Source organism: Anarhichas minor, unplaced genomic scaffold, assembly GCF_050575085.1.
Source record: "Anarhichas minor isolate MPS153535 unplaced genomic scaffold, ASM5057508v1 ptg000007l, whole genome shotgun sequence".
Classification (NCBI taxonomy): domain Eukaryota; kingdom Metazoa; phylum Chordata; class Actinopteri; order Perciformes; family Anarhichadidae; genus Anarhichas; species Anarhichas minor.
The window spans coordinates 15,560,570-15,585,842 of NW_027466453.1; the positions used below are offsets into that span (position 1 = coordinate 15,560,570).

Below are 25,273 nucleotides of genomic sequence, written 5' to 3' on the forward strand. Positions count from 1 at the left end.
GTGTGTAAGCTTTAGTGGCATCAAGCGAGAGGTTCCAGATTTGCAACCAGCTGAATACGCCTTCTTTCTAAATGTAGTTTTGCCACCTCAATGTTGTAGTTTCCTCCTGGTACAAAATGTGAGTGTTGTATCAATTTAATCAAACAAACCAACTTTAAAATACTGCTGTCCAAACTTCAGAGAAGGCAAAAATGTGAGACTAAAAACAGTTTTCTGTGCTCTCTGGTGTTTCACCAACTTTCCCCAGCTGTCCAGTTTCCACACCAAAAAGACCGTATTTTGTTTGCATGCTGTCCGCTTCAGTAGACCTCAAAACCTTTCCAATGTGAACGCACCATCTACTCAATTAGGAATTAGTTTGACACTTGTTTCATCACTGTGATGGAAGCATCCACAGAAGGGTTCAAATGTAGCGAGCACAGCTGAGACCCAAAACTGCAAGATATGTTTCACTGTCGAGATGTAAAAGTGTTTGGTCTGAATATTAATGCAAACTTTATACTCTGGATGTAAAACGTAACACGATGTTTCAAAAGTGCAGAATAGAGGCGGAAACTTCACTACGTCTTATAAATGTACAGTAGTGAGGCCATTCTGGTTCAGTTAGGCAAGTCCTGAGCTTTGATTTAGTTCAGTTTAAGGGGACACGTGAAATATCAGATGTATCAAAACCTGAATTATGCGGTAGGTACGATTACAGCCTCTAGAATTATTTTTAATGCATTGGGAAATCCAGAAAATTAAGTGAAGTGGCCATGTACCAACTATCTTTAAAAAAATAAAAACATGTCTCAGATATGAATGTTTACAATATACAATTGGGCAACATATTATAAAATGATGGGTGCAGCGGCATTGCCAAGGGGGGGTTGTTGACCCGCAAGTTAATTATTCATAAGGTGGGCCTTTGTGAGGTGTTTTTAAACTTGAGTAGCCTTGTTCCTGGTAAATGTTTTGTTCCTTACAATCAATGTACTCCTTCAAATTAAAGATATATATTTGACTTTTCAAGTAAAAGGACAATTTGAAGAACAATGCATTTCCGAACATTTGCAACACATTACAACTGGATTGTTGTGGAACTCAAAATGGTAACTGTACCGGTATTAGTCGATACACATCAAATCATTCGTAACATTAACTGTGAAATATGAAGCCAAAGTACATCCGTATGTGATTACTTAGCTCTCGTATTGACTAGATCTCAACTAACCTATAAAGCCTACAACAGCAGAATAGAATTGCTGAAAGTCAGTTAACAGCTTTTGGTTTTGGTGTGCCACCCCAATATTGTCAGTGGCCCCCTCTGGACACCCCTATGAACAATATCTGGGCACGCCACTGGCTAAGTGTGGGCCAATCACAGGCTTGTATCTCAGGGTGACTGCAGCTTTAATTCTCCCACATCAGTTGATGAATAATTGCGTCCAGCTGTCGTCTCCATGTGATTTGATTGGTCTGAACTGGGAAGTATTTAAGATTGAGTGTTTGAACCTTACTTAAGATACAGTACAGGTTGGATTTCTTAAATTCTCATTCGCCTACTTGCCTTAGTGATTGTGTTGAGCAGGAGGCTCTGTAGTGTCGTCCTGAGAAAAGAGCACAATGGTGATCGCAGTTCACTCAGCCTCTCTGGCCCTGATGATATCTTTTGCTTTTGGTGTTGCAGATGCTATTCGGACCTTGAAAGATGGACCTATGATAGATCCTGAAGGAAGGGAATATAAATCTGCCAAATTCACAATTGATGCAGAAGACATCAGCAGGCCACAATTCAATGATGGATCCACTGTCCGTGTACAATGCACCGATGCGTCCATGATCATTGTGGTAAAAGCTGACCTGTATAACAATGGACGCCCTGTGTATCTAGAGGAGCTTTATTTAGGCGAACCAGAGCATTCACAGAGAACTCAGTGCCGAGCTGTTGCTGCCGGTGACTCTGAATATGTCATTGAAGCTGGACTGCAAGACTGTGGCTCCAAATTAACTGTAAGTTGCTGATTGATACATGATGATGGATATATCTGTGGCTGAGTAAAAGTTTGGACTTTTTCCAGAATGTTCCCTGATTTTAAATGTCTTTATATTTGTCTCTAGATATCTGATGACTCTGTGATCTACTCAAACAAGCTGATAGTATCACCAGCTGCCAGTTATCATGGCATTACAAGAAGGACGCATGCTGTAGTTCCGGTTTCCTGTCACTATAAAAGGTGAGATATTTTTTTTTTTTGTTTGTTTTTTTGCACAAAGTAGCTGTTTTTTGACTTCATGGTGGCTGACTTTTTAACTTCTCTGTGACAGGACACACCTTGTGAGCAGCATTGATCAGCAGCTGCACCTGGCCCCCTCCACTCCTGCTTCAATCGCTGCTTTCTCTCTCAAACTGATGACTGGTACGTGTGTACAACTTTTGTTTTTGTTGATAAGTGTGCATGCAGTGATGTCTGTGTCTACATTTAGATGACTGGACGAGTGAGACGTTCTCCAGGACCTTCTACATTGGAGGACTCCTACACCTCAAGGCATCTTACACTGGGCCTGACTCAGAACAAAGACGGCTCTTCATCGACAGCTGTGTCGTCACTCTGTCACCTGACGCAATGTCAGTTCCCAGATACAAATTCATTGAAAACCATGGGTAAGAGTAGCTCAGTAAGCTTCACAGTATGAAACACAAAAAATGGTGTTTGTCTTGATTGATAACATTTATTTGTCAGGTGCCTCACTGATGCAAAAGAGGAAGGATCAAACGCACTATTCCAACCCAGAACGAGTGCTTCTTCGCTTCAACTGCAGCTTGATGCTTTCCTGTTTTACGAGGATTCAAGGAACTCAGTGAGCCACTTTCATAACTCGGATGATTTAAACGTGTTTGGAAATGCTCCAAAGTTGTATGTTGACATTTCTATGATCTCTATATATATTTTTTTTAGATATTTATCACTTGCCAGCTGAAAGCAACCTCTGAAATGGGGATGAGCAGCCCCATCAACAAGGCCTGCAATTATGTACATTCAAGGTGATTTTATTTTGTGTATTCATTTACTATACAAAGCCTTGTACAGGTTTGGAAAGTTTTTACTCAACTCTGCTGCTGGTGAATCATTGAAATCTTTTCTTTAAATGTGTGCAAAATTTAGAAAGTCTTGGAAGAAAAGTGCTGGAAAGGAAAAGTTTATAATTCAGTGTTTTGTTACGTTTTTATTTAGTTTAACCAAGACTGAACTGTTAAGATGTCTGTACTTATGTTTAATTCCATCTGTTTTCCATGCTGCCTTGTGAAAAGTGTTGTGTTAATATTTAGGCTTTAGGGTGTCACCACTCATTATACAAACGGCAAATACATTGTCTATTGCAAATATATTGACGCAGACAGATTTATTCATAAAACCTTTAAAATTGTACTGTCTTTTTTTTTTTTTTTTTTTTTTTTTCATCAGATGGATAAATGAGGATGGCAGGGATGTGTGTCGCTGTTGTGACAGGATCTGTTACAAAAGTACTCCAGGCTATGACACAAATGTGAGCCCTCAGATCCCTGAAGGTATGCTGTAGATCCTAACTAGATTTTCATAACTCGTTCAAACCTGTGGTATTTCTGTGCAAAATGTGCTCTTATGACTGTTTTTGTGTTTCAGAAATCGTGGCCGGTGGAACTGTAACACTTGGCCCTTTGATGGTTTTCAACAGCAAGTAGCCCAAGAACAAAAATCCAGACGATCAACACGTCCATGATGATTCATTTTCTTGGCATTGTGACAATAAAATTCAACCATCTTAAGTTCTGCGTGTTCTTTACGATAACATTAACGTATTTGGCAGTGTACTAGCGGGGTTTTTTTTTTGGGGGGGGGAGGGGTATTTTGCAAGAGTAAAACCTAAAACCTGTGAGTTAACATTTTTGCACTTCTGGGTCCCTTATCACAAAGACTCTAATGCACCCTGTGGATCCCGGGTGTTTGCAAAGGTTCTTGAGATGCGTCCGGGATCATGGCGATTGGTTTGAAGCGGGATCCTTTAAACTAAAATAAAAATGTTGAACCCTCTATCACCGAGATATGCTTGCCGTCTGTCATATTGTTAAAAATGGAAGCCTGGCTCTACGCTTACATACTGTTAGGGTCAAATTTGACCCGTTTTGACATTTGACAGTAGTAAAAAATACCCTAAATGTCATCCTTTTAGCCTGAAATTTGATGACTTTTCCTAAAGTGACCCAAAATATGTGAAAATGAAAATATTTTAAAATGTTGTACTTTTGTACAGGTGTTACAAATGTTTGTACACAGAGGCTGTTTTGGGTCAAATTTGACCCGTATCTATTGAGATGGATTTTAGATCTACCAGTGTGGGTCAAATCAAGGAAAATGGTGGTTTAAGGGAATCCTGAAACTGTAGAGGCCATTTCTGCGTATTTTTTATGAGACAGTGGTGACAGTTCAAGGGGGACACTGTCACGAGAACTGTCTGTGTTCCAACATTTGCCCAGGTTCCCGCAGAGATGGACACCTGCTGGTCTTTGAAGGGGCATGGGAGAGCCTCAAAATAGTAAAACGGCACAGGAGTGATCATGGTGCACAAAGGGTGTCATCCAGAGGTCAGAGGGTGCCTTGTCACAGACACAAGATCTGCACCTGCAAGCACCTGCACCTGCAATATTATCAAATAATCTACAAAGTAACGCATTTGAATCAATTTGGGTTGGGAGGGGGGGTTCATAACATAAAGGTACCTGAGCTGCCATTTCAGTGACTGACATCATGGCAGCAAGATTTAGTGTGCAACAGGCCCTTGATCTGTTCTTCCAAGATGAGGAGGGTGATAGTGATTTGGAGGATGTGTCAGAGCAGGAAGACAATGTGGAAGAAAACTCTGATCACTGACTGATTATTGACTACTTCATAATAAGCATTTTATTATGTTTTGTGTTCTAAGTGGTAAATGTTGAATTAATGTTGATAATTATGATTTCTTATGATGTAGCAGTGGGGACAGCGTTTAATGGTTGCAATGATTAAATATGGTTATATTATAAATTCCAACAGTTCCAGAATGTTCATGCCATTTTCAAATTCAATACATTATATTTAAATCATTATGGCTTTTATGTTTTATGTAAAACAGGACATGATAATGTGTAATAGAAAATCCAAAACTAAATGTTAAAAAATACACTCTCCCTGCTCTCTGAAACATTAATTAAGGATTAATGAGACATGGGCTATTTAGACATTCTAAATAGATCTGTAGTTTAAAATTTGGTATAGACACTTACTATGAGGGAATTCTTGGTCTGGGTCAAAATTGACCCGAACCATACTGTGAAGGCATTAATTATAAACAGTATGGAAGGGTTAAGTTTAACAGTTATTAGAAACGCCCATAACGCCTGTTTGTAAGAGACAGTTTTTTGTTCGATTAAAAAGGCGTAAACAGTTTAGCAAATGGGTCATTGATGCAATGCTAATGATAGCGTTTTACTTCAATATGCTATTTTTTTGCTCTGACCAAATTAACCAAGCCAGGTGTGTAGAAAGCCAAAGGTGCGAAACAAGTCAGTTTGTTGACCTTAAACTGAATTTGAACATAAGAAAAAACATGGCTGTTAGATTTTAGAAAAAAGCCACAACAGCTACTGTCCTTTTAATGCTTATGAATGGTAAAACTCTCAACAGCAAAGAGGAATTTTTTTTTAACCTTCTCGGTTTTGCCAAACTCTACCTGCATCTATTAACGATTGTGAGTGCACTGCCCTCACATTGAGTAACGGCACTCTAGCAGCATCAAGCTAGACAACAGCATAGTATTATGTTTTAATGTTTTAACATATTCAAATATGGTTCAATCCTCCTCAACTTCATCAGACTTTGGTCTTGAGTCTCAGAGGGTGTGAAACCAATTACTGGCTGATTAGTGGATGATTAGGCTCAGGTGTGCAGTGCTGTTCTGAAGAGGCTGATTGTCTGAATATGAAGTTAAAAACGCTTCACTGCTCAGACTGATGTGTTGTCTAGTGGGTCAGACAGGAGGACAGTCTGCATTCTGAACCATTTTGCTGCTATGAAGACCTTGTGTTTTTGGGTTAGCCTCCTGGTTGCAATCTGTTTCAGGTCATCTTTTGCTTTTCCTTTCAAAGAATACGCACAACATGGTTTATTTGAAAGTTCTCAGACCACAGGGAGCTCCCAACACACACCGCAACAAAAGGCTCCAGCCGAGGAACCAGAGCAGGTAAATACTGTCCGAGTGACCTGCCATCCAGACTCGTTGGAGATTATTATCAAAGCTGACCTGTTTGGAGTTGGAGCTCCTGTTAATAGCGACGAATTACGCCTTGGAGTGGAGCACGATGATTACTGTAGAGCTACAACGTCTTCAGGAGATGAGTACAGAATCCTTGTTGGACTCGTAGACTGCGGCACCAGACATTGGGTAATGATGGATTTATTTTAATTAATTTATTATACGCTATACTAGTTTTTAATGCATGTACTCTCCACAGATGACTGAAGATGCTCTGGTCTACACAAACCTTCTCGTATACTCTCCTGTGGCCTCTCCATATGGGGTGGTTCGAATGGATGAGGCTGTGATTCCACTTGAGTGTCATTATGAAAGGTCTGTCTTTTAAAGCTCATATTTTTAAAGCTCTCCAAACACTGTCTCACTGTTTTGGAAATGTTTTTTGTTTCTTAGGAAGTACAGTTTGTCCAGTATTTCACTCATGCCCACCTGGATCCCCTTCCTGTCTAACCAAGCTGTAGAGGCAACTTTGGCGTTTGACTTGAGAATCATGACGAGTAGGTTTCCTTAATTTCTGATGTTGTGTTTTGACTTATTTGTGATCAGTATTTATGTATATTTTATAATTGTTGTGCAGATGACTGGCGTTATCGAAGAAGCTCTAATGTGTTTTACATCGGTGAGCCCATCAACATCGAAGCCTCAATCAGAGTTGGTCATCACATGGGGCTACGAGTGTTTGTGAGCAGTTGTGTGGCTACACTTACCCCCGATATATACTCTGTTCCCAGATACGCCTTTGTTGAAAATGGGTAAGCACTTGGAAGGCTGCAACTTGATGGTAAATCAAAGGGGAACCTAGAAAACATGAGATTACATATTTGTTTGCTTACAGTTTTTAAGGATTGTGTTATGCCTTTGTCTGCTAAATTACCTCAAGTGATGTTGGGTCTAAAGACTACAAATTAGAAAATGAGAAATCTGGGGGTGTGGAGTTGGAAAGAAATGAGTTTACCAGATGACTTTAGACTGGAGTGTAGTTTGTTTTTGACTTGTTTTCTAGACTTCTAAAAATGGCATTGAGTCAGATTCTGGTCTTAACACAACTGCATTGAAGGGAAGATTGGCCACTACTAGCACAACGCTAAAATCCTCCCCCTTCATAGGTGCTTGGTTGACTCTGAGCTTCCAGGTTCTAGGGCCCACTTCTTATCCAGGACACAGGATGACAAGCTCCAGTTGAACATTGATGCCTTTAGGTTCCATAATGAGGACCAGGGACAGGTAAGGCTCTACTTTACTTGGCTCAATACATTATTACACATGTAGATTGTTTTCCCACACTTACTTTTCCCTCTGAAAGCTCTACATCACATGTCACCTGAATGCTGTACCAGAAAATGATGCAGATGCACCAAATAAGGCGTGCACTCTTGTAAATGGAAGGCAAGTGAGATCCAGCCCGAAATGTGTCACATTGCACAAACGGAGAGTAAATGAGGAAGTGTGTGAATATCTAAATTGCTTTTCAGATGGAGGTCAGCTGATGGTAACGACTATTTATGTGGGTATTGTCAAAGTCACGATAAGCCCAGCAGCCCAGGCAAGTTTGGTCCTCGTGGGTTTGTAAATCAAGCTGAACCTGAACCGTTCACGAGGAGCAGACCGAGGACCAATACAGGTTGGATTCTTACAGAAACTTGTATAATGGATATCTTGCAATATTGGCTGCAGATGTTGTCATGATGCATTTCAGTAGCCTAAATGTTTTGTGACGTCAGGCTTCAAACATGGTTTTGGACTTGTAATTGTTCTGCTTAGTGTGGGAACAGGAGGCAAGAGTGGGTCCGGTGATGGTCTTGCCAGCAAAGCAGAAAAGTGAGCCAATACCTGAGGAGGAGCTTCCTGCTGTTGATACAATTGGCAGCTCTTCACTGTATGGCAGCCAGTGGAGAAGTGGAATAAACAACAAAGTCGGTAAGAGTTGAACTCTAAATCACATGATTTACCTTTGCTAACCTAGTTTGTTTTTTCATTTTTTTTGGCCGTGATGTTGCCCAAGCATTTTAAGCTCTGCAAAGAAAGATCTTAATGAAAAATGATATTTCTATCCTAGATCAGAAGAAGGGACTGCTTCTTGGTTTGCAATCCACACCAGACGAGGCGGTGATTCAGACTTTTGATTCTACGAAGAATGAAGATGTCAAAAGTGAAACGGATCTTGAAGGTAAAATATGGAAAGATTTTACACTTATTTTCTATAAATGGCACTGTGGCATGGCAATTAAAACTCTCTCTAATTACAGATGAAAATGCTGTAGAAGACTCTGCTCTTCTAGAAAAGACATCCCCTGACGTCAGCTTGAAATCAGAGGGAGCAGCGCTGGACAAAAACGGCACAGCAGACCTCGCCGCTGTCAGCCCAACTGCTCAGTTTAATGTGGATGTGACCAACATGTCAAATGCAACAGGAAATGCCCTCTCTCAAATATAATTTAATCAAGCTATATTTTTAAATTGCATACTTTTTTAAATTGTATATGTAATGTTGTAAAAAAATAAACATTGTTGAAAGGACCAGTGTGTAAGCTTTAGTGGCATCAAGTGAGAGGTTCCAGACTTGCAACCAGCTGAATACATCTGGTTTCTGAATGTTTAAATATGTGGTTTTGCCACCTCAATGTTGTAGTTTCCTCCTGGTACAAAAATGTGAGTGTTGTATGCATTTGGAAGAAAGTAGTTACACAAACATCACCCTTAATACTACTGTGTAAACTTAAAAAGATAATGTGAGCCAAAACAGTTTTCTGGTGTCTCACCAACTTTCTCTAGTTTCGACATCAAAGACCATATTTATTTTGCACGCTGTCTGCTTCGAGTATACCTAAAAATGTTTCTAGTGTGAACGCACCATCTACTCAATTAGGAATTAGTTTGTGACACTTGTCATCACTGTGATGGAAGCATCCACAGAAGGGTTAAAATGTAGCGAGCACAGCTGAGACCCAAAACTGCAAGAAATATGGTTCACTGTAAAGTTGTGTATTCGGTCTGTATATTAATTCAATCCTGTAATTTTGCAAACATTACACGGAGGATGTACAATGTCACACGATGTTTTAAAAGTGCAGAATGGATGTTGAAACTTCTCCATCTAAATGTCCATTAGTGAGGCCATTCTGGTTCAAAGTTATGCAAGTCTTGAGCTTTGATTTAGTACAAACTATTACTCCTGTGTTAGGGGACACGTGTCAAATACAGATATATCGAAACAGGAATTGTATGATTACAGCCTTTAGTATTTTTTGATGCATTGGGAAATGACTAAAGCCAGATGCCATTCAAAAAATGTTTTTTGCCATGTCCCAACAAACTTAAAATAAAAAGAAATAAACATATTCAAATTTACAAAACTATAAAATAAAGTGCACAACAAACAGGACTGAGTTAAATGAGTGTTTAACTAAAGAAACATAAGGATGTACAGGGGAGTGACCGGTAGGAAATTGTCCAGGGGATGACGGTCAGTGGGGGACCCGGGCTCTGTTCATGAGCCTGACTGACGAATGGAAGAAACTGTTCATGTGGCGTGAGGTCTTGGTCCTGATGGATTGCAGCCTCCTGCCAGATGGAAGGGGCACGAACAGTTTATGTCCAGGGTGAGAGGGGTCAGCTACAATCTTTCTTGCTCTCTTCAGGGTCCTTGAAGCGAACAAGTCCTGGAGGGACGGCAGATTGCAGCCAATCACCCTCTCGGCAGAGCGAATGATGCACTGCAGTCTGCCCTTGTCCTTGGCAGTGGCTGCAGCGTACCAGACTGTGATGGAGGAGCAGAGGATGGACTCAACGATGGCGGTGTAGAAGTGCACCATCATTGACTTTGGCAGGTTGAATTTCTTCAGCTGCCTCAGGAAGTACATCCTCTGCTGAGCCTTCCTGGTGATGGATGGGTGGTACAGAGGCAAAAGCCCCTGCTGAGCTGGGGGAGGGGGGATTGGTGGTCTGGCTGGTTGTCAGGCTGCACAGCTCCAAGCTGTGCGCAATAAACTCTCTCTGTGGCAGAGAATTTCCTTCAGAAGTCAAGGGGATTCTCGTCCTTATTTCCGGCAAAAAGTCGACGTTAACGGGGAGACTAACGGGGTTAGTCTGGTGATTGTGTCATGGCCTACTTAACTCTAAATTTGGATTCATCTAAAACCCCTCTGGGTCTGCTGGGATGACCCAACAGACAGGTTCCTGGCCTTTAGAGGTGTGTACCAAAAAAACCTTTTTTATTTAGCAGTTTGGCTGTACAAAATGGCGAGCACGCAGCTCTTCTGATTAGGGGGACATTGGGATTGGGCCCCAGTTTCTCAAGCGTGATGGAGAACTACGGTGGCTTTCAGGTGTCTTAAAAAATGCGAAAGGCTCTCACTATGGCCAGTGATTGGATTGTCTGTTCTGGGCTACTATAGAAACATGAGGGTGCAACATTGCGGACTCCGTGTAGAGGACCGGCTCTACGAAGGATTCATTCTAGGCTATCGAAAACACGATTATTAGTTTCATGTCATTATAAACTTATTACACTATATTCTACTTCTGCCAATAGATCCCCTGAAATGTTACACACTGTACCTTTAACAGCATTTACCATTTAAATGATTAAAGTTCCCCATATATAAGTTGTCATTAGATTTCACAGGCAACCACAGAATTTAACATTTGTAAGCATCCATCATTAATTCAAGTTAGACTGGAAATAAATGCATTCAGAACAAATGATACATTTCTGACCAGCTAAACTGAAGGAGGCAGAGTAAAGATGGGGTTTCCTCCTCAGTGTTTATATATGTGCAAAGTTTATTTACATGAAGTCTGTGCAGCTGTTCTCCGAAAAATGTGCCTTGAATGACTTATGATCATTGCACTATGCTTCTATAAAATCATACCATTATTTCTATTGAGAGACTCTTAACACAATATTCTGATTGTATCAAGGAGTAACTGGTTAGAAAACGGAAACTTGTTAAAAACAAAATCTAAATGATTGCTGGGTATTCTTTACTGATTTATATCTTTTAAAAAGTGACTAGATTTTCTTTAGTGTAAATTATGTGGAGGCATTTTCCATGGTTTTTTTCTTCATGTTTGAACTGCATTTCTGTCTTGAAAGTTTTTGCAGTTTTGATGCACTGTGACTCATAATTGAATTTCCAAAGAAACATGCAATAAAGCAAAAATGTGGGAAATGTTTTAACATATTCAAATATGGTTGAATCCCCCTCAACTTCATCAGACTTTGGTCTTGAGTCTCAGAGGGTGTGAAACCAATTACTGGCTGATTAGTGGATGATTAGGCTCAGGTGTGCTGTTCTGAAGAGGCTGATTGTCTGAATATGAAGTTAAAAACGCTTCACTGCTCAGACTGATGTGTTGTCTAGTGGGTCAGACAGGAGGACAGTTTGCATTTGGAACCATTTTGCTGTTTTTTTTGGTGCTATGAAGACCTTGTGTTTTTGGGTTAGCCTCCTGGTTGGAATCTGTTTCAGATCATCTTTTGCTTTTCCTTTCAAAGATTCAACACGACATGGTTTATTTGAAAGACCTCAGACCACAGGGAGCTCCCAACATACTCCGCAACAAAAGGCTCCAGCCGAGGACCGAGAGCAGGTGAATACTGTCCAACTGACTTGCCATCCAGACTCGTTGGAGATTATTATCAAAGCTGACCTGTTTGGAGTTGGAGCTCCTGTTAATAGCGACGAATTACGCCTTGGAGTGGAGCACGATGATTACTGTAGAGCTACAACGTCTTCAGGAGATGAGTACAGAATCCTTGTTGGACTCGTAGACTGCGGCACCAAACATTGGGTAATGATGGATTTATTTTAATTCATTTATTATACGCTATACTAGTTTTAAACGCATGTACTCCCCACAGATGACTGAAGACGCTCTGGTCTACACAAACCTTCTCATATACTCTCCTGTGGCCTCTCCATACGGGGTGGTTCGAATGGATGAGGCTGTGATTCCACTTGAGTGTCATTATGAAAGGTCTGTCTTTTAAAGCTCATATTTTTTAAAGCTCTCCAGACACTGTCTCACTGTTTTGGAAATGTTTTTTGTTTCTTAGGAAGTACAGTTTGTCCAGTATTTCACTCATGCCCACCTGGATCCCCTTCATGTCTAACCAAGCTGTAGAGGCAACTTTGGCGTTTGACTTGAGAATCATGACGAGTAGGTTTCCTTCATTTCTGATGTTGTGTTTTGACTTATTTGTGATCAGTATTTATGTATATTTTATAATTGTTGTGCAGATGACTGGCGTTATCGAAGAAGCTCTAATGTGTTTTACATCGGTGAGCCCATCAACATCGAAGCCTCAGTCAGAGTTGGTCATCACATGGGGCTACGAGTGTTTGTGAGCAGTTGTGTGGCTACACTTACCCCCGATATATACTCTGTTCCCAGATACGCCTTTGTTGAAAATGGGTAAGCACTTGGAAGGCTGCAACTTGATGGTAAATCAAAGGGGAACCTAGAAAACATGAGATTACATATTTGTTTGCTTACAGTTTTTAAGGATTGTGTTATGCCTTTGTCTGCTAAATTACCTCAAGTGATGTTGGGTCTAAAGACTACAAATTAGAAAATGAGAAATCTGGGGGTGTGGAGTTGGAAAGAAATGAGTTTACCAGATGACTTTAGACTGGAGTGTAGTTTGTTTTTGACTTGTTTTCTAGACTTCTAAAAATGGCATTGAGTCAGATTCTGGTCTTAACTCAACTACACAACTGCATTGAAGGGAAGATTGGCCACTACTAGCACAACGCTAAAATCCTCCCCCTTCATAGGTGCTTGGTTGACTCTGAGCTTCCAGGTTCTAGGGCCCACTTCTTATCCAGGACACAGGATGACAAGCTCCAGTTGAACATTGATGCCTTTAGGTTCCATAATGAGGACCAAGGACAGGTAAGGCTCTACTTTACTTGGCTCAATACATTATTACACATGTAGATTGTTTTCCCACACTTACTTTTCCCTCTGAAAGCTCTACATCACATGTCACCTGAATGCTGTACCAGAAAATGATGCAGATGCACCAAATAAGGCGTGCACTCTTGTAAATGGAAGGCAAGTGAGATCCAGCCCGAAATGTGTCACATTGCACAAACGGAGAGTAAATGAGGAAGTGTGTGAATATCTAAATTGCTTTTCAGATGGAGGTCAGCTGATGGTAACGACTATTTATGTGGGTATTGTCAAAGTCACGATAAGCCCAGCAGCCCCGGCAAGTTTGGTCCTCGTGGGTTTGTAAATCAAGCTGAACCTGAACCGTTCATCAGGCGCAGACCGAGGACCAATACAGGTTGGATTCTTACAGAAACTTATATAATGGATATCTTGCAATATTTGCTGCAGATGTCATGATGCATTTCAGTAGCCTAAATGTTTTGTGACATCAGGCTTCAAACATGGTTTTGGACTTGTAATTGTTCTGCTTAGTGTTGGAACAGGAGGCAAGAGTTGGTCCGGTGATGGTCTTGCCCGCCAAGCAGAAAAGTGAGCCACTACCTGAGGAGGAGCTTCCTGCTGTTGATAACATTGGCAGCTCTTCACTGTATGGCAGCCAGTGGAAAAGTGGAATAAACAACAAAGTCTGTAAGAGTTGAACTCCAAATCGATGATTTACCTTTGCTGAGTATTTTTATTTTAAATTTTTGGCCCTTGTTTTGATGATGTCCAAGCATGTTATGCTCTGCAAAGAAAGATCTTAATGAAAAATGATATTTCTATCCTAGATCAGAAGAAGGGACTGCTTCTTGGTTTGCAATCCACACCCGACGAGGCGGTGAGTCAGACTTTTGATTCTACGAAGAATGAAGATGTCAAAAGTGAAACGGATCTTGAAGGTGAAATATGGAAAGATTTTACACTTATTTTCTATAAATGGCACTGTGGCATGGCAATTAAAACTCTCTAATTACAGATGAAAATGCTGTAGAAGACTCTGCTCTTCTAGAAAAGACCTCTCCTGATGTCAGCTTGAAATCGGAGGGAGCAGCGCTGGACAAAAACGGCACAGCAGCCCTCGGCGATGTCAGCCCAACTGCTCAGTTTACTGTGGATGTGAGCAAAATGTCAAATGCAACAGGAAATGCCCTTTCAGATGCAAATGACCCTGAAATATAATTTAATCAAGCTATATTTTTAAATTGTATATGTAATGTAAAAAATAAACATTGTTGAAAGGACCAGTGTGTAAGCTTTAGTGGCATCAAACGAGAGGTTCCAGATTTGCAACCAGCTGAATACGCCTTCTTTCTAAATGTAGTTTTGCCACCTCAATGTTTAAGTTTCCTCCTGGTACAACATGTGAGTATACTACATAAACATCGAACAAGAAGTTCGGAAATTAGTGTTTGGTAGATTATTTCTCTGTTGTAACAATGCTTCTTGGCAATGAATTGTATACCGTTGGAAAGCCTGTTTAGTTACCTTTTAAACAATGCCCCATTTGTAAGGAACATGCATTTCTGGGATGCGCAGCACAGCTGAGTATGTGGGTTGCGCCCATGAAAAATTTGCCAAATCTACTCTACCAATGCCAAACAGCTTATTCTTCTGTTGCTATTGACCGTCAGGCCTGTTTGCGCTGGTGTCGGCAACACCTGCACTGGAACCTGAACATGTGGAGGAACGTTATGTTCAGCGATTAATCCAGATTCTGCCTAAGGAAGTTGGATCGTAGGGTCAAAGTGTGGAGAAGACGGGGAGAACACTATGCTGATTGCTGCACTGATAGAGCAACACCTTTTGGTGGAGGCATTGTGATGGTGTGGGGCGGCATCTCCATCACTGGAAAAATGAGGCTAGTCTTCATTGGAGGCAATCTCAATGCAGAGAGAAATCGAGATGAGATTTTGCAACCAGTGGCAATCCCATTTCTCCACAGTCTGGGACCGAACTCCATCCTCTAAGATGACAACGCTGACCCCCACAGAGCGGTTTATCAGAGACTACCTCCAGAATTTGGGAGTGGAGGATGGAATGGCCTGCCAACAGTCCTGACCTCAACCCAAGTGAACACTTGTGGGATCAGCTGTTCGTGACCAACACAACCACGTTGGCTGACTTGTGACAAATCCTGCTTGAGGAGTGGAATGCCATCCCACAGCAGTGTGTGACCAGCATGAGGTGCCAGGCTGTTGTGGCTGTGTATGGTTCTTCCACACGCTACTGAGGCTCCTGTTTAAATGAATAAATTGCTAATATGTCTTGTTTCTTCCTTGTTACTGATAGACTTCAATCATCCAATCCACCAAACAAGAGTCAATAGCAACAGCAGAATAAGCTGTTTGGCAGAGTAGATTTGGCAAATTTTTCATGGGCGCAACCCACATACTCGGCTGTGCTGCTCATCCCACAAATGCATGTTCCTTACAAATGGAGCACCGTTTGAAAGGTAAATAAACAGGCTTTCCAACAGTATAACATTTATTGCCAAGAAGCATTGTTACAATAGAGAAATAATCTACCAAACACTAATTTCTGAACTTTTTTTGTTTATATGAATTTAGTCAAACAAACCAACTTTAAAATACTACTGTCCAAACTTCAGAGAAGGCAAAAATGTGAGACTAAAAACAGTTTTCTGTGCTCTCTGGTGTTTCACCAACTTTCCCCAGCTGTCCAGTTTCCACACCAAAAAGACCGTATTATATGTTTCACTGTCGAGATGTGAAAGTGTTTGGTCTGAATATTAATGCAAACTTTATACTCTGGATGTAAAACGTAACACGATGTTTCAAAAGTGCAGAATAGAGGCGGAAACTTCACTACGTCTTATAAATGTACATTAGTGAGGCCATTCTGGTTCAGTTAGGCAAGTCCTGAGCTTTGATTTAGTTCAGTTTAAGGGGACACGTGAAATATCAGTTGTATCAAAACCTGAATTATGAGGTAGGTATTATTACAGCCTCTAGAATTATTTTTAATGCATTGGGAAATCCAGAAAATTAAGTGAAGTGGCCATGTACCAACAATCTTTAAAAAAATAAAAACATGTCTCAGATATGAATGTTTACAATATAAAATTGGGCAACATATTATAAAATGATGGGTGCAGCGGCATTGCCAAGGGGGGGTTGTTGACCCGCAAGTTAATTATTCATAAGGTGGGCCTTTGTGAGGTGTTTTTAAACTTGAGTAGCCTTGTTCCTGGTAAATGTTTTGTTCCTTACAATCAATGTACTCCTTCAAATTAAAGCTATATATTTGACTTTTCAAGTAAAAGGACAATTTGAAGAACAATGCATTTCCGAACATATGCAACACATTAAAACTGGATTGTTGTGGAACTCAAAATGGTAACTGTACCGGTATTAGTCTATACACATCAAATCATTCGTAACATAAACTGTGAAATATGAAGCCAAAGTACATCCGTATGTGATTACTTAGCTCTCGTATTGACTAGATCTCAATTTGCCTATAAAGCCTACAACAGCAGAATAGAATTGCTGAAAGTCAGTTAACAGCTTTTGGTTTTGGTGTGCCACCACAATATTTTCAGTGGCCCCATCTGGACACCCCTATGAACAATATCTGGGCACGCCACTGGCTAAGTGTGGGCCAATCACAGGCTTGTATCTCAGGGTGACTGCAGCTTTAATTCTCCCACATCAGTTGATGAATAATTGCGTTCAGCTGTCGTCTCCATGTGATTTGATTGGTCTGAACTGGGAAGTATTTAAGATTGAGTGTTTGAACCTTACATAAGATACAGTACAGTTTGGATTTCTTAAATTCGCATTAGCCTACTTGTCTTAGTGATTGTGTCGAGCAGGAGGCTCTGCAGCGTTGTCCTGTCGTCCTGAGAAAAGAACACAATGGTGATCGCAGTTCACTCAGCCTCTCTGGCCCTGATGATATCTTTTGCTTTTGGTGTTGCAGATGCTATTCGGACCTTGAAAGATGGACCTATGATAGATCCTGAAGGAAGGGAATATAAATCTGCCAAATTCACAATTGATGCAGAAGACATCAGCAGGCCACAATTCAATGATGGATCCACTGTCCGTGTACAATGCACCGATGCGTCCATGATCATTGTGGTAAAAGCTGACCTGTATAACAATGGACGCCCTGTGTATCTAGAGGAGCTTTATTTAGGCGAACCAGAGCATTCACAGAGAACTCAGTGCCGAGCTGTTGCTGCCGGTGACTCTGAATATGTCATTGAAGCTGGACTGCAAGACTGTGGCTCCAAATTAACTGTAAGTTGCTGATTGATACATGATGATGGATATATCTGTGGCTGAGTAAAAGTTTGGACTTTTTCCAGAATGTTCCCTGATTTTAAATGTCTTTATATTTGTCTCTAGATATCTGATGACTCTGTGATCTACTCAAACAAGCTGATAGTATCACCAGCTGCCAGTTATCATGGCATTACAAGAAGGACGCATGCTGTAGTTCCGGTTTCCTGTCACTATAAAAGGTGAGATATTTGTCTTTTTTTTTTTTTTTTGCACAAAGTAGCTGTTTTTTGACTTCATGGTGGCTGACTTTTTAACTTCTCTGTGACAGGACACACCTTGTGAGCAGCATTGATCAGCAGCTGCACCTGGCCCCCTCCACTCCTGCTTCAATCGCTGCTTTCTCTCTCAAACTGATGACTGGTACGTGTGTACAACTTTTGTTTTTGTTGATAAGTGTGCATGCAGTGATGTCTGTGTCTACATTTAGATGACTGGACGAGTGAGACGTTCTCCAGGACCTTCTACATTGGAGGACTCCTACACCTCAAGGCATCTTACACTGGGCCTGACTCAGAACAAAGACGGCTCTTCATCGACAGCTGTGTCGTCACTCTGTCACCTGACGCAATGTCAGTTCCCAGATACAAATTCATTGAAAACCATGGGTAAGAGTAGCTCAGTAAGCTTCACAGTATGAAACACAAAAAATGGTGTTTGTCTTGATTGATAACATTTATTTGTCAGGTGCCTCACTGATGCAAAAGAGGAAGGATCAAACGCACTATTCCAACCCAGAACGAGTGCTTCTTCGCTTCAACTGCAGCTTGATGCTTTCCTGTTTTACGAGGATTCAAGGAACTCAGTGAGCCACTTTCATAACTCGGATGATTTAAACGTGTTTGGAAATGCTCCAAAGTTGTATGTTGACATTTCTATGATCTCTATATATATATTTTTTTTTAGATATTTATCACTTGCCAGCTGAAAGCAACCTCTGAAATGGGGATGAGCAGCCCCATCAACAAGGCCTGCAATTATGTACATTCAAGGTGATTTTATTTTGTGTATTCATTTACTATACAAAGCCTTGTACAGGTTTGGAAAGTTTTTACTCAACTCTGCTGCTGGTGAATCATTGAAATCTTTTCTTTAAATGTGTGCAAAATTTAGAAAGTCTTGGAAGAAAAGTGCTGGAAAGGAAAAGTTTATAATTCAGTGTTTTGTTACGTTTTTATTTAGTTTAACCAAGACTGAACTGTTAAGATGTCTGTACTTATGTTTAATTCCATCTGTTTTCCATGCTGCCTTGTGAAAAGTGTTGTGTTAATATTTAGGCTTTAGGGTGTCACCACTCATTATACAAACGGCAAATACATTGTCTATTGCAAATATATTGACGCAGACAGATTTATTCATAAAACCTTTAAAATTGTACTGTCCTTTTTTTTTTTTTTTTTTTTCATCAGATGGATAAATGAGGATGGCAGGGATGTGTGTCGCTGTTGTGACAGGATCTGTTACAAAAGTACTCCAGGCTATGACACAAATGTGAGCCCTCAGATCCCTGAAGGTATGCTGTAGATCCTAACTAGATTTTCATAACTCGTTCAAACCTGTGGTATTTCTGTGCAAAATGTGCTCTTATGACTGTTTTTGTGTTTCAGAAATCGTGGCCGGTGGAACTGTAACACTTGGCCCTTTGATGGTTTTCAACAGCAAGTAGCCCAAGAACAAAAATCCAGACGATCAACACGTCCATGATGATTCATTTTCTTGGCATTGTGACAATAAAATTCAACCATCTTAAGTTCTGCGTGTTCTTTACGATAACATTAACGTATTTGGCAGTGTACTAGCGGGGTTTTTTTTTTGGGGGGGGGAGGGGTATTTTGCAAGAGTAAAACCTAAAACCTGTGAGTTAACATTTTTGCACTTCTGGGTCCCTTATCACAAAGACTCTAATGCACCCTGTGGATCCCGGGTGTTTGCAAAGGTTCTTGAGATGCGTCCGGGATCATGGCGATTGGTTTGAAGCGGGATCCTTTAAACTAAAATAAAAATGTTGAACCCTCTATCACCGAGATATGCTTGCCGTCTGTCATATTGTTAAAAATGGAAGCCTGGCTCTACGCTTACATACTGTTAGGGTCAAATTTGACCCGTTTTGACATTTGACAGTAGTAAAAAATACCCTAAATGTCATCCTTTTAGCCTGAAATTTGATGACTTTTCCTAAAGTGACCCAAAATATGTGAAAATGAAAATATTTTAAAATGTTGTACTTTTGTACAGGTGTTACAAATGTTTGTACACAGAGGCTGTTTTGGGTCAAATTTGACCCGTATCTATTGAGATGGATTTTAGATCTACCAGTGTGGGTCAAATCAAGGAAAATGGTGGTTTAAGGGAATCCTGAAACTGTAGAGGCCATTTCTGCGTATTTTTTATGAGACAGTGGTGACAGTTCAAGGGGGACACTGTCACGAGAACTGTCTGTGTTCCAACATTTGCCCAGGTTCCCGCAGAGATGGACACCTGCTGGTCTTTGAAGGGGCATGGGAGAGCCTCAAAATAGTAAAACGGCACAGGAGTGATCATGGTGCACAAAGGGTGTCATCCAGAGGTCAGAGGGTGCCTTGTCACAGACACAAGATCTGCACCTGCAAGCACCTGCACCTGCAATATTATCAAATAATCTACAAAGTAACGCATTTGAATCAATTTGGGTTGGGAGGGGGGGTTCATAACATAAAGGTACCTGAGCTGCCATTTCAGTGACTGACATCATGGCAGCAAGATTTAGTGTGCAACAGGCCCTTGATCTGTTCTTCCAAGATGAGGAGGGTGATAGTGATTTGGAGGATGTGTCAGAGCAGGAAGACAATGTGGAAGAAAACTCTGATCACTGACTGATTATTGACTACTTCATAATAAGCATTTTATTATGTTTTGTGTTCTAAGTGGTAAATGTTGAATTAATGTTGATAATTATGATTTCTTATGATGTAGCAGTGGGGACAGCGTTTAATGGTTGCAATGATTAAATATGGTTATATTATAAATTCCAACAGTTCCAGAATGTTCATGCCATTTTCAAATTCAATACATTATATTTAAATCATTATGGCTTTTATGTTTTATGTAAAACAGGACATGATAATGTGTAATAGAAAATCCAAAACTAAATGTTAAAAAATACACTCTCCCTGCTCTCTGAAACATTAATTAAGGATTAATGAGACATGGGCTATTTAGACATTCTAAATAGATCTGTAGTTTAAAATTTGGTATAGACACTTACTATGAGGGAATTCTTGGTCTGGGTCAAAATTGACCCGAACCATACTGTGAAGGCATTAATTATAAACAGTATGGAAGGGTTAAGTTTAACAGTTATTAGAAACGCCCATAACGCCTGTTTGTAAGAGACAGTTTTTTGTTCGATTAAAAAGGCGTAAACAGTTTAGCAAATGGGTCATTGATGCAATGCTAATGATAGCGTTTTACTTCAATATGCTATTTTTTTGCTCTGACCAAATTAACCAAGCCAGGTGTGTAGAAAGCCAAAGGTGCGAAACAAGTCAGTTTGTTGACCTTAAACTGAATTTGAACATAAGAAAAAACATGGCTGTTAGATTTTAGAAAAAAGCCACAACAGCTACTGTCCTTTTAATGCTTATGAATGGTAAAACTCTCAACAGCAAAGAGGAATTTTTTTTTAACCTTCTCGGTTTTGCCAAACTCTACCTGCATCTATTAACGATTGTGAGTGCACTGCCCTCACATTGAGTAACGGCACTCTAGCAGCATCAAGCTAGACAACAGCATAGTATTATGTTTTAATGTTTTAACATATTCAAATATGGTTCAATCCTCCTCAACTTCATCAGACTTTGGTCTTGAGTCTCAGAGGGTGTGAAACCAATTACTGGCTGATTAGTGGATGATTAGGCTCAGGTGTGCAGTGCTGTTCTGAAGAGGCTGATTGTCTGAATATGAAGTTAAAAACGCTTCACTGCTCAGACTGATGTGTTGTCTAGTGGGTCAGACAGGAGGACAGTCTGCATTCTGAACCATTTTGCTGCTATGAAGACCTTGTGTTTTTGGGTTAGCCTCCTGGTTGCAATCTGTTTCAGGTCATCTTTTGCTTTTCCTTTCAAAGAATACGCACAACATGGTTTATTTGAAAGTTCTCAGACCACAGGGAGCTCCCAACACACACCGCAACAAAAGGCTCCAGCCGAGGAACCAGAGCAGGTAAATACTGTCCGAGTGACCTGCCATCCAGACTCGTTGGAGATTATTATCAAAGCTGACCTGTTTGGAGTTGGAGCTCCTGTTAATAGCGACGAATTACGCCTTGGAGTGGAGCACGATGATTACTGTAGAGCTACAACGTCTTCAGGAGATGAGTACAGAATCCTTGTTGGACTCGTAGACTGCGGCACCAGACATTGGGTAATGATGGATTTATTTTAATTAATTTATTATACGCTATACTAGTTTTTAATGCATGTACTCTCCACAGATGACTGAAGATGCTCTGGTCTACACAAACCTTCTCGTATACTCTCCTGTGGCCTCTCCATATGGGGTGGTTCGAATGGATGAGGCTGTGATTCCACTTGAGTGTCATTATGAAAGGTCTGTCTTTTAAAGCTCATATTTTTAAAGCTCTCCAAACACTGTCTCACTGTTTTGGAAATGTTTTTTGTTTCTTAGGAAGTACAGTTTGTCCAGTATTTCACTCATGCCCACCTGGATCCCCTTCCTGTCTAACCAAGCTGTAGAGGCAACTTTGGCGTTTGACTTGAGAATCATGACGAGTAGGTTTCCTTAATTTCTGATGTTGTGTTTTGACTTATTTGTGATCAGTATTTATGTATATTTTATAATTGTTGTGCAGATGACTGGCGTTATCGAAGAAGCTCTAATGTGTTTTACATCGGTGAGCCCATCAACATCGAAGCCTCAATCAGAGTTGGTCATCACATGGGGCTACGAGTGTTTGTGAGCAGTTGTGTGGCTACACTTACCCCCGATATATACTCTGTTCCCAGATACGCCTTTGTTGAAAATGGGTAAGCACTTGGAAGGCTGCAACTTGATGGTAAATCAAAGGGGAACCTAGAAAACATGAGATTACATATTTGTTTGCTTACAGTTTTTAAGGATTGTGTTATGCCTTTGTCTGCTAAATTACCTCAAGTGATGTTGGGTCTAAAGACTACAAATTAGAAAATGAGAAATCTGGGGGTGTGGAGTTGGAAAGAAATGAGTTTACCAGATGACTTTAGACTGGAGTGTAGTTTGTTTTTGACTTGTTTTCTAGACTTCTAAAAATGGCATTGAGTCAGATTCTGGTCTTAACACAACTGCATTGAAGGGAAGATTGGCCACTACTAGCACAACGCTAAAATCCTCCCCCTTCATAGGTGCTTGGTTGACTCTGAGCTTCCAGGTTCTAGGGCCCACTTCTTATCCAGGACACAGGATGACAAGCTCCAGTTGAACATTGATGCCTTTAGGTTCCATAATGAGGACCAGGGACAGGTAAGGCTCTACTTTACTTGGCTCAATACATTATTACACATGTAGATTGTTTTCCCACACTTACTTTTCCCTCTGAAAGCTCTACATCACATGTCACCTGAATGCTGTACCAGAAAATGATGCAGATGCACCAAATAAGGCGTGCACTCTTGTAAATGGAAGGCAAGTGAGATCCAGCCCGAAATGTGTCACATTGCACAAACGGAGAGTAAATGAGGAAGTGTGTGAATATCTAAATTGCTTTTCAGATGGAGGTCTGCTGATGGTAACGACTATTTATGTGGGTATTGTCAAAGTCACGATAAGCCCAGCAGCCCAGGCAAGTTTGGTCCTCGTGGGTTTGTAAATCAAGCTGAACCTGAACCGTTCACGAGGAGCAGACCGAGGACCAATACAGGTTGGATTCTTACAGAAACTTGTATAATGGATATCTTGCAATATTGGCTGCAGATGTTGTCATGATGCATTTCAGTAGCCTAAATGTTTTGTGACGTCAGGCTTCAAACATGGTTTTGGACTTGTAATTGTTCTGCTTAGTGTGGGAACAGGAGGCAAGAGTGGGTCCGGTGATGGTCTTGCCAGCAAAGCAGAAAAGTGAGCCAATACCTGAGGAGGAGCTTCCTGCTGTTGATACAATTGGCAGCTCTTCACTGTATGGCAGCCAGTGGAGAAGTGGAATAAACAACAAAGTCGGTAAGAGTTGAACTCTAAATCACATGATTTACCTTTGCTAACCTAGTTTGTTTTTTCATTTTTTTTGGCCGTGATGTTGCCCAAGCATTTTAAGCTCTGCAAAGAAAGATCTTAATGAAAAATGATATTTCTATCCTAGATCAGAAGAAGGGACTGCTTCTTGGTTTGCAATCCACACCAGACGAGGCGGTGATTCAGACTTTTGATTCTACGAAGAATGAAGATGTCAAAAGTGAAACGGATCTTGAAGGTAAAATATGGAAAGATTTTACACTTATTTTCTATAAATGGCACTGTGGCATGGCAATTAAAACTCTCTCTAATTACAGATGAAAATGCTGTAGAAGACTCTGCTCTTCTAGAAAAGACATCCCCTGACGTCAGCTTGAAATCAGAGGGAGCAGCGCTGGACAAAAACGGCACAGCAGACCTCGCCGCTGTCAGCCCAACTGCTCAGTTTAATGTGGATGTGACCAACATGTCAAATGCAACAGGAAATGCCCTCTCTCAAATATAATTTAATCAAGCTATATTTTTAAATTGCATACTTTTTAAAATTGTATATGTAATGTTGTAAAAAAATAAACATTGTTGAAAGGACCAGTGTGTAAGCTTTAGTGGCATCAAGTGAGAGGTTCCAGACTTGCAACCAGCTGAATACATCTGGTTTCTGAATGTTTAAATATGTGGTTTTGCCACCTCAATGTTGTAGTTTCCTCCTGGTACAAAAATGTGAGTGTTGTATGCATTTGGAAGAAAGTAGTTACACAAACATCACCCTTAATACTACTGTGTAAACTCAAAAAGATAATGTGAGCCAAAACAGTTTTCTGGTGTCTCACCAACTTTCTCTAGTTTCGACATCAAAGACCATATTTATTTTGCACGCTGTCTGCTTCGAGTATACCTAAAAATGTTTCTAGTGTGAACGCACCATCTACTCAATTAGGAATTAGTTTGTGACACTTGTCATCACTGTGATGGAAGCATCCACAGAAGGGTTAAAATGTAGCGAGCACAGCTGAGACCCAAAACTGCAAGAAATATGGTTCACTGTAAAGTTGTGTATTCAGTCTGTATATTAATTCAATCCTGTAATTTTGCAAACATTACACGGAGGATGTACAATGTCACACGATGTTTTAAAAGTGCAGAATGGATGTTGAAACTTCTCCATCTAAATGTCCATTAGTGAGGCCATTCTGGTTCAAAGTTATGCAAGTCTTGAGCTTTGATTTAGTACAAACTATTACTCCTGTGTTAGGGGACACGTGTCAAATACAGATATATCGAAACAGGAATTGTATGATTACAGCCTTTAGTATTTTTTGATGCATTGGGAAATGACTAAAGCCAGATGCCATTCAAAAAATGTTTTTTGCCATGTCCCAACAAACTTAAAATAAAAAGAAATAAACATATTCAAATTTACAAAACTATAAAATAAAGTGCACAACAAACAGGACTGAGTTAAATGAGTGTTTAACTAAAGAAACATAAGGATGTACAGGGGAGTGACCGGTAGGAAA

At 40.4% G+C, this 25,273-nt stretch overlaps 3 protein-coding genes and 1 pseudogene across 3 annotated transcripts; all 4 read left to right on the forward strand.

Moving 5' to 3' along the window:
• The first annotated feature begins 1,605 nt into the window (after positions 1-1,605).
• Positions 1,606-5,102, forward strand: LOC142944917 (zona pellucida sperm-binding protein 3-like; annotated as a pseudogene).
• A 144-nt stretch (positions 5,103-5,246) lies between these two features.
• Positions 5,247-8,743, forward strand: LOC142945289 (zona pellucida sperm-binding protein 3-like). Its single transcript, XM_076086707.1, has 10 exons — positions 5,247-6,438; positions 6,509-6,624; positions 6,703-6,806; positions 6,887-7,061; positions 7,416-7,533; positions 7,613-7,695; positions 7,782-7,930; positions 8,071-8,226; positions 8,366-8,476; positions 8,556-8,743. The coding sequence occupies exons 1-10, from the start codon at positions 6,067-6,069 to the stop codon at positions 8,741-8,743; spliced, it is 1,572 nt and encodes a 523-aa protein (XP_075942822.1). The 5' UTR covers positions 5,247-6,066.
• A 2,973-nt stretch (positions 8,744-11,716) lies between these two features.
• LOC142937751 (zona pellucida sperm-binding protein 3-like) lies at positions 11,717-14,500 on the forward strand. Its single transcript, XM_076080833.1, has 10 exons — positions 11,717-12,102; positions 12,173-12,288; positions 12,368-12,471; positions 12,552-12,726; positions 13,089-13,206; positions 13,286-13,368; positions 13,455-13,603; positions 13,741-13,896; positions 14,037-14,147; positions 14,225-14,500. The coding sequence occupies exons 1-10, from the start codon at positions 11,731-11,733 to the stop codon at positions 14,425-14,427; spliced, it is 1,587 nt and encodes a 528-aa protein (XP_075936948.1). The 5' UTR covers positions 11,717-11,730; the 3' UTR covers positions 14,428-14,500.
• A 2,635-nt stretch (positions 14,501-17,135) lies between these two features.
• On the forward strand, positions 17,136-23,822 carry LOC142944918 (zona pellucida sperm-binding protein 3-like). The gene is made up of 10 exons (XM_076086123.1): positions 17,136-18,360; positions 18,462-18,547; positions 18,965-21,956; positions 22,027-22,142; positions 22,221-22,324; positions 22,405-22,579; positions 22,934-23,051; positions 23,131-23,213; positions 23,300-23,448; positions 23,589-23,822. The coding sequence occupies exons 3-10, from the start codon at positions 21,585-21,587 to the stop codon at positions 23,753-23,755; spliced, it is 1,284 nt and encodes a 427-aa protein (XP_075942238.1). The 5' UTR covers positions 17,136-18,360; positions 18,462-18,547; positions 18,965-21,584; the 3' UTR covers positions 23,756-23,822.
• The last annotated feature ends 1,451 nt before the right edge of the window (positions 23,823-25,273 follow it).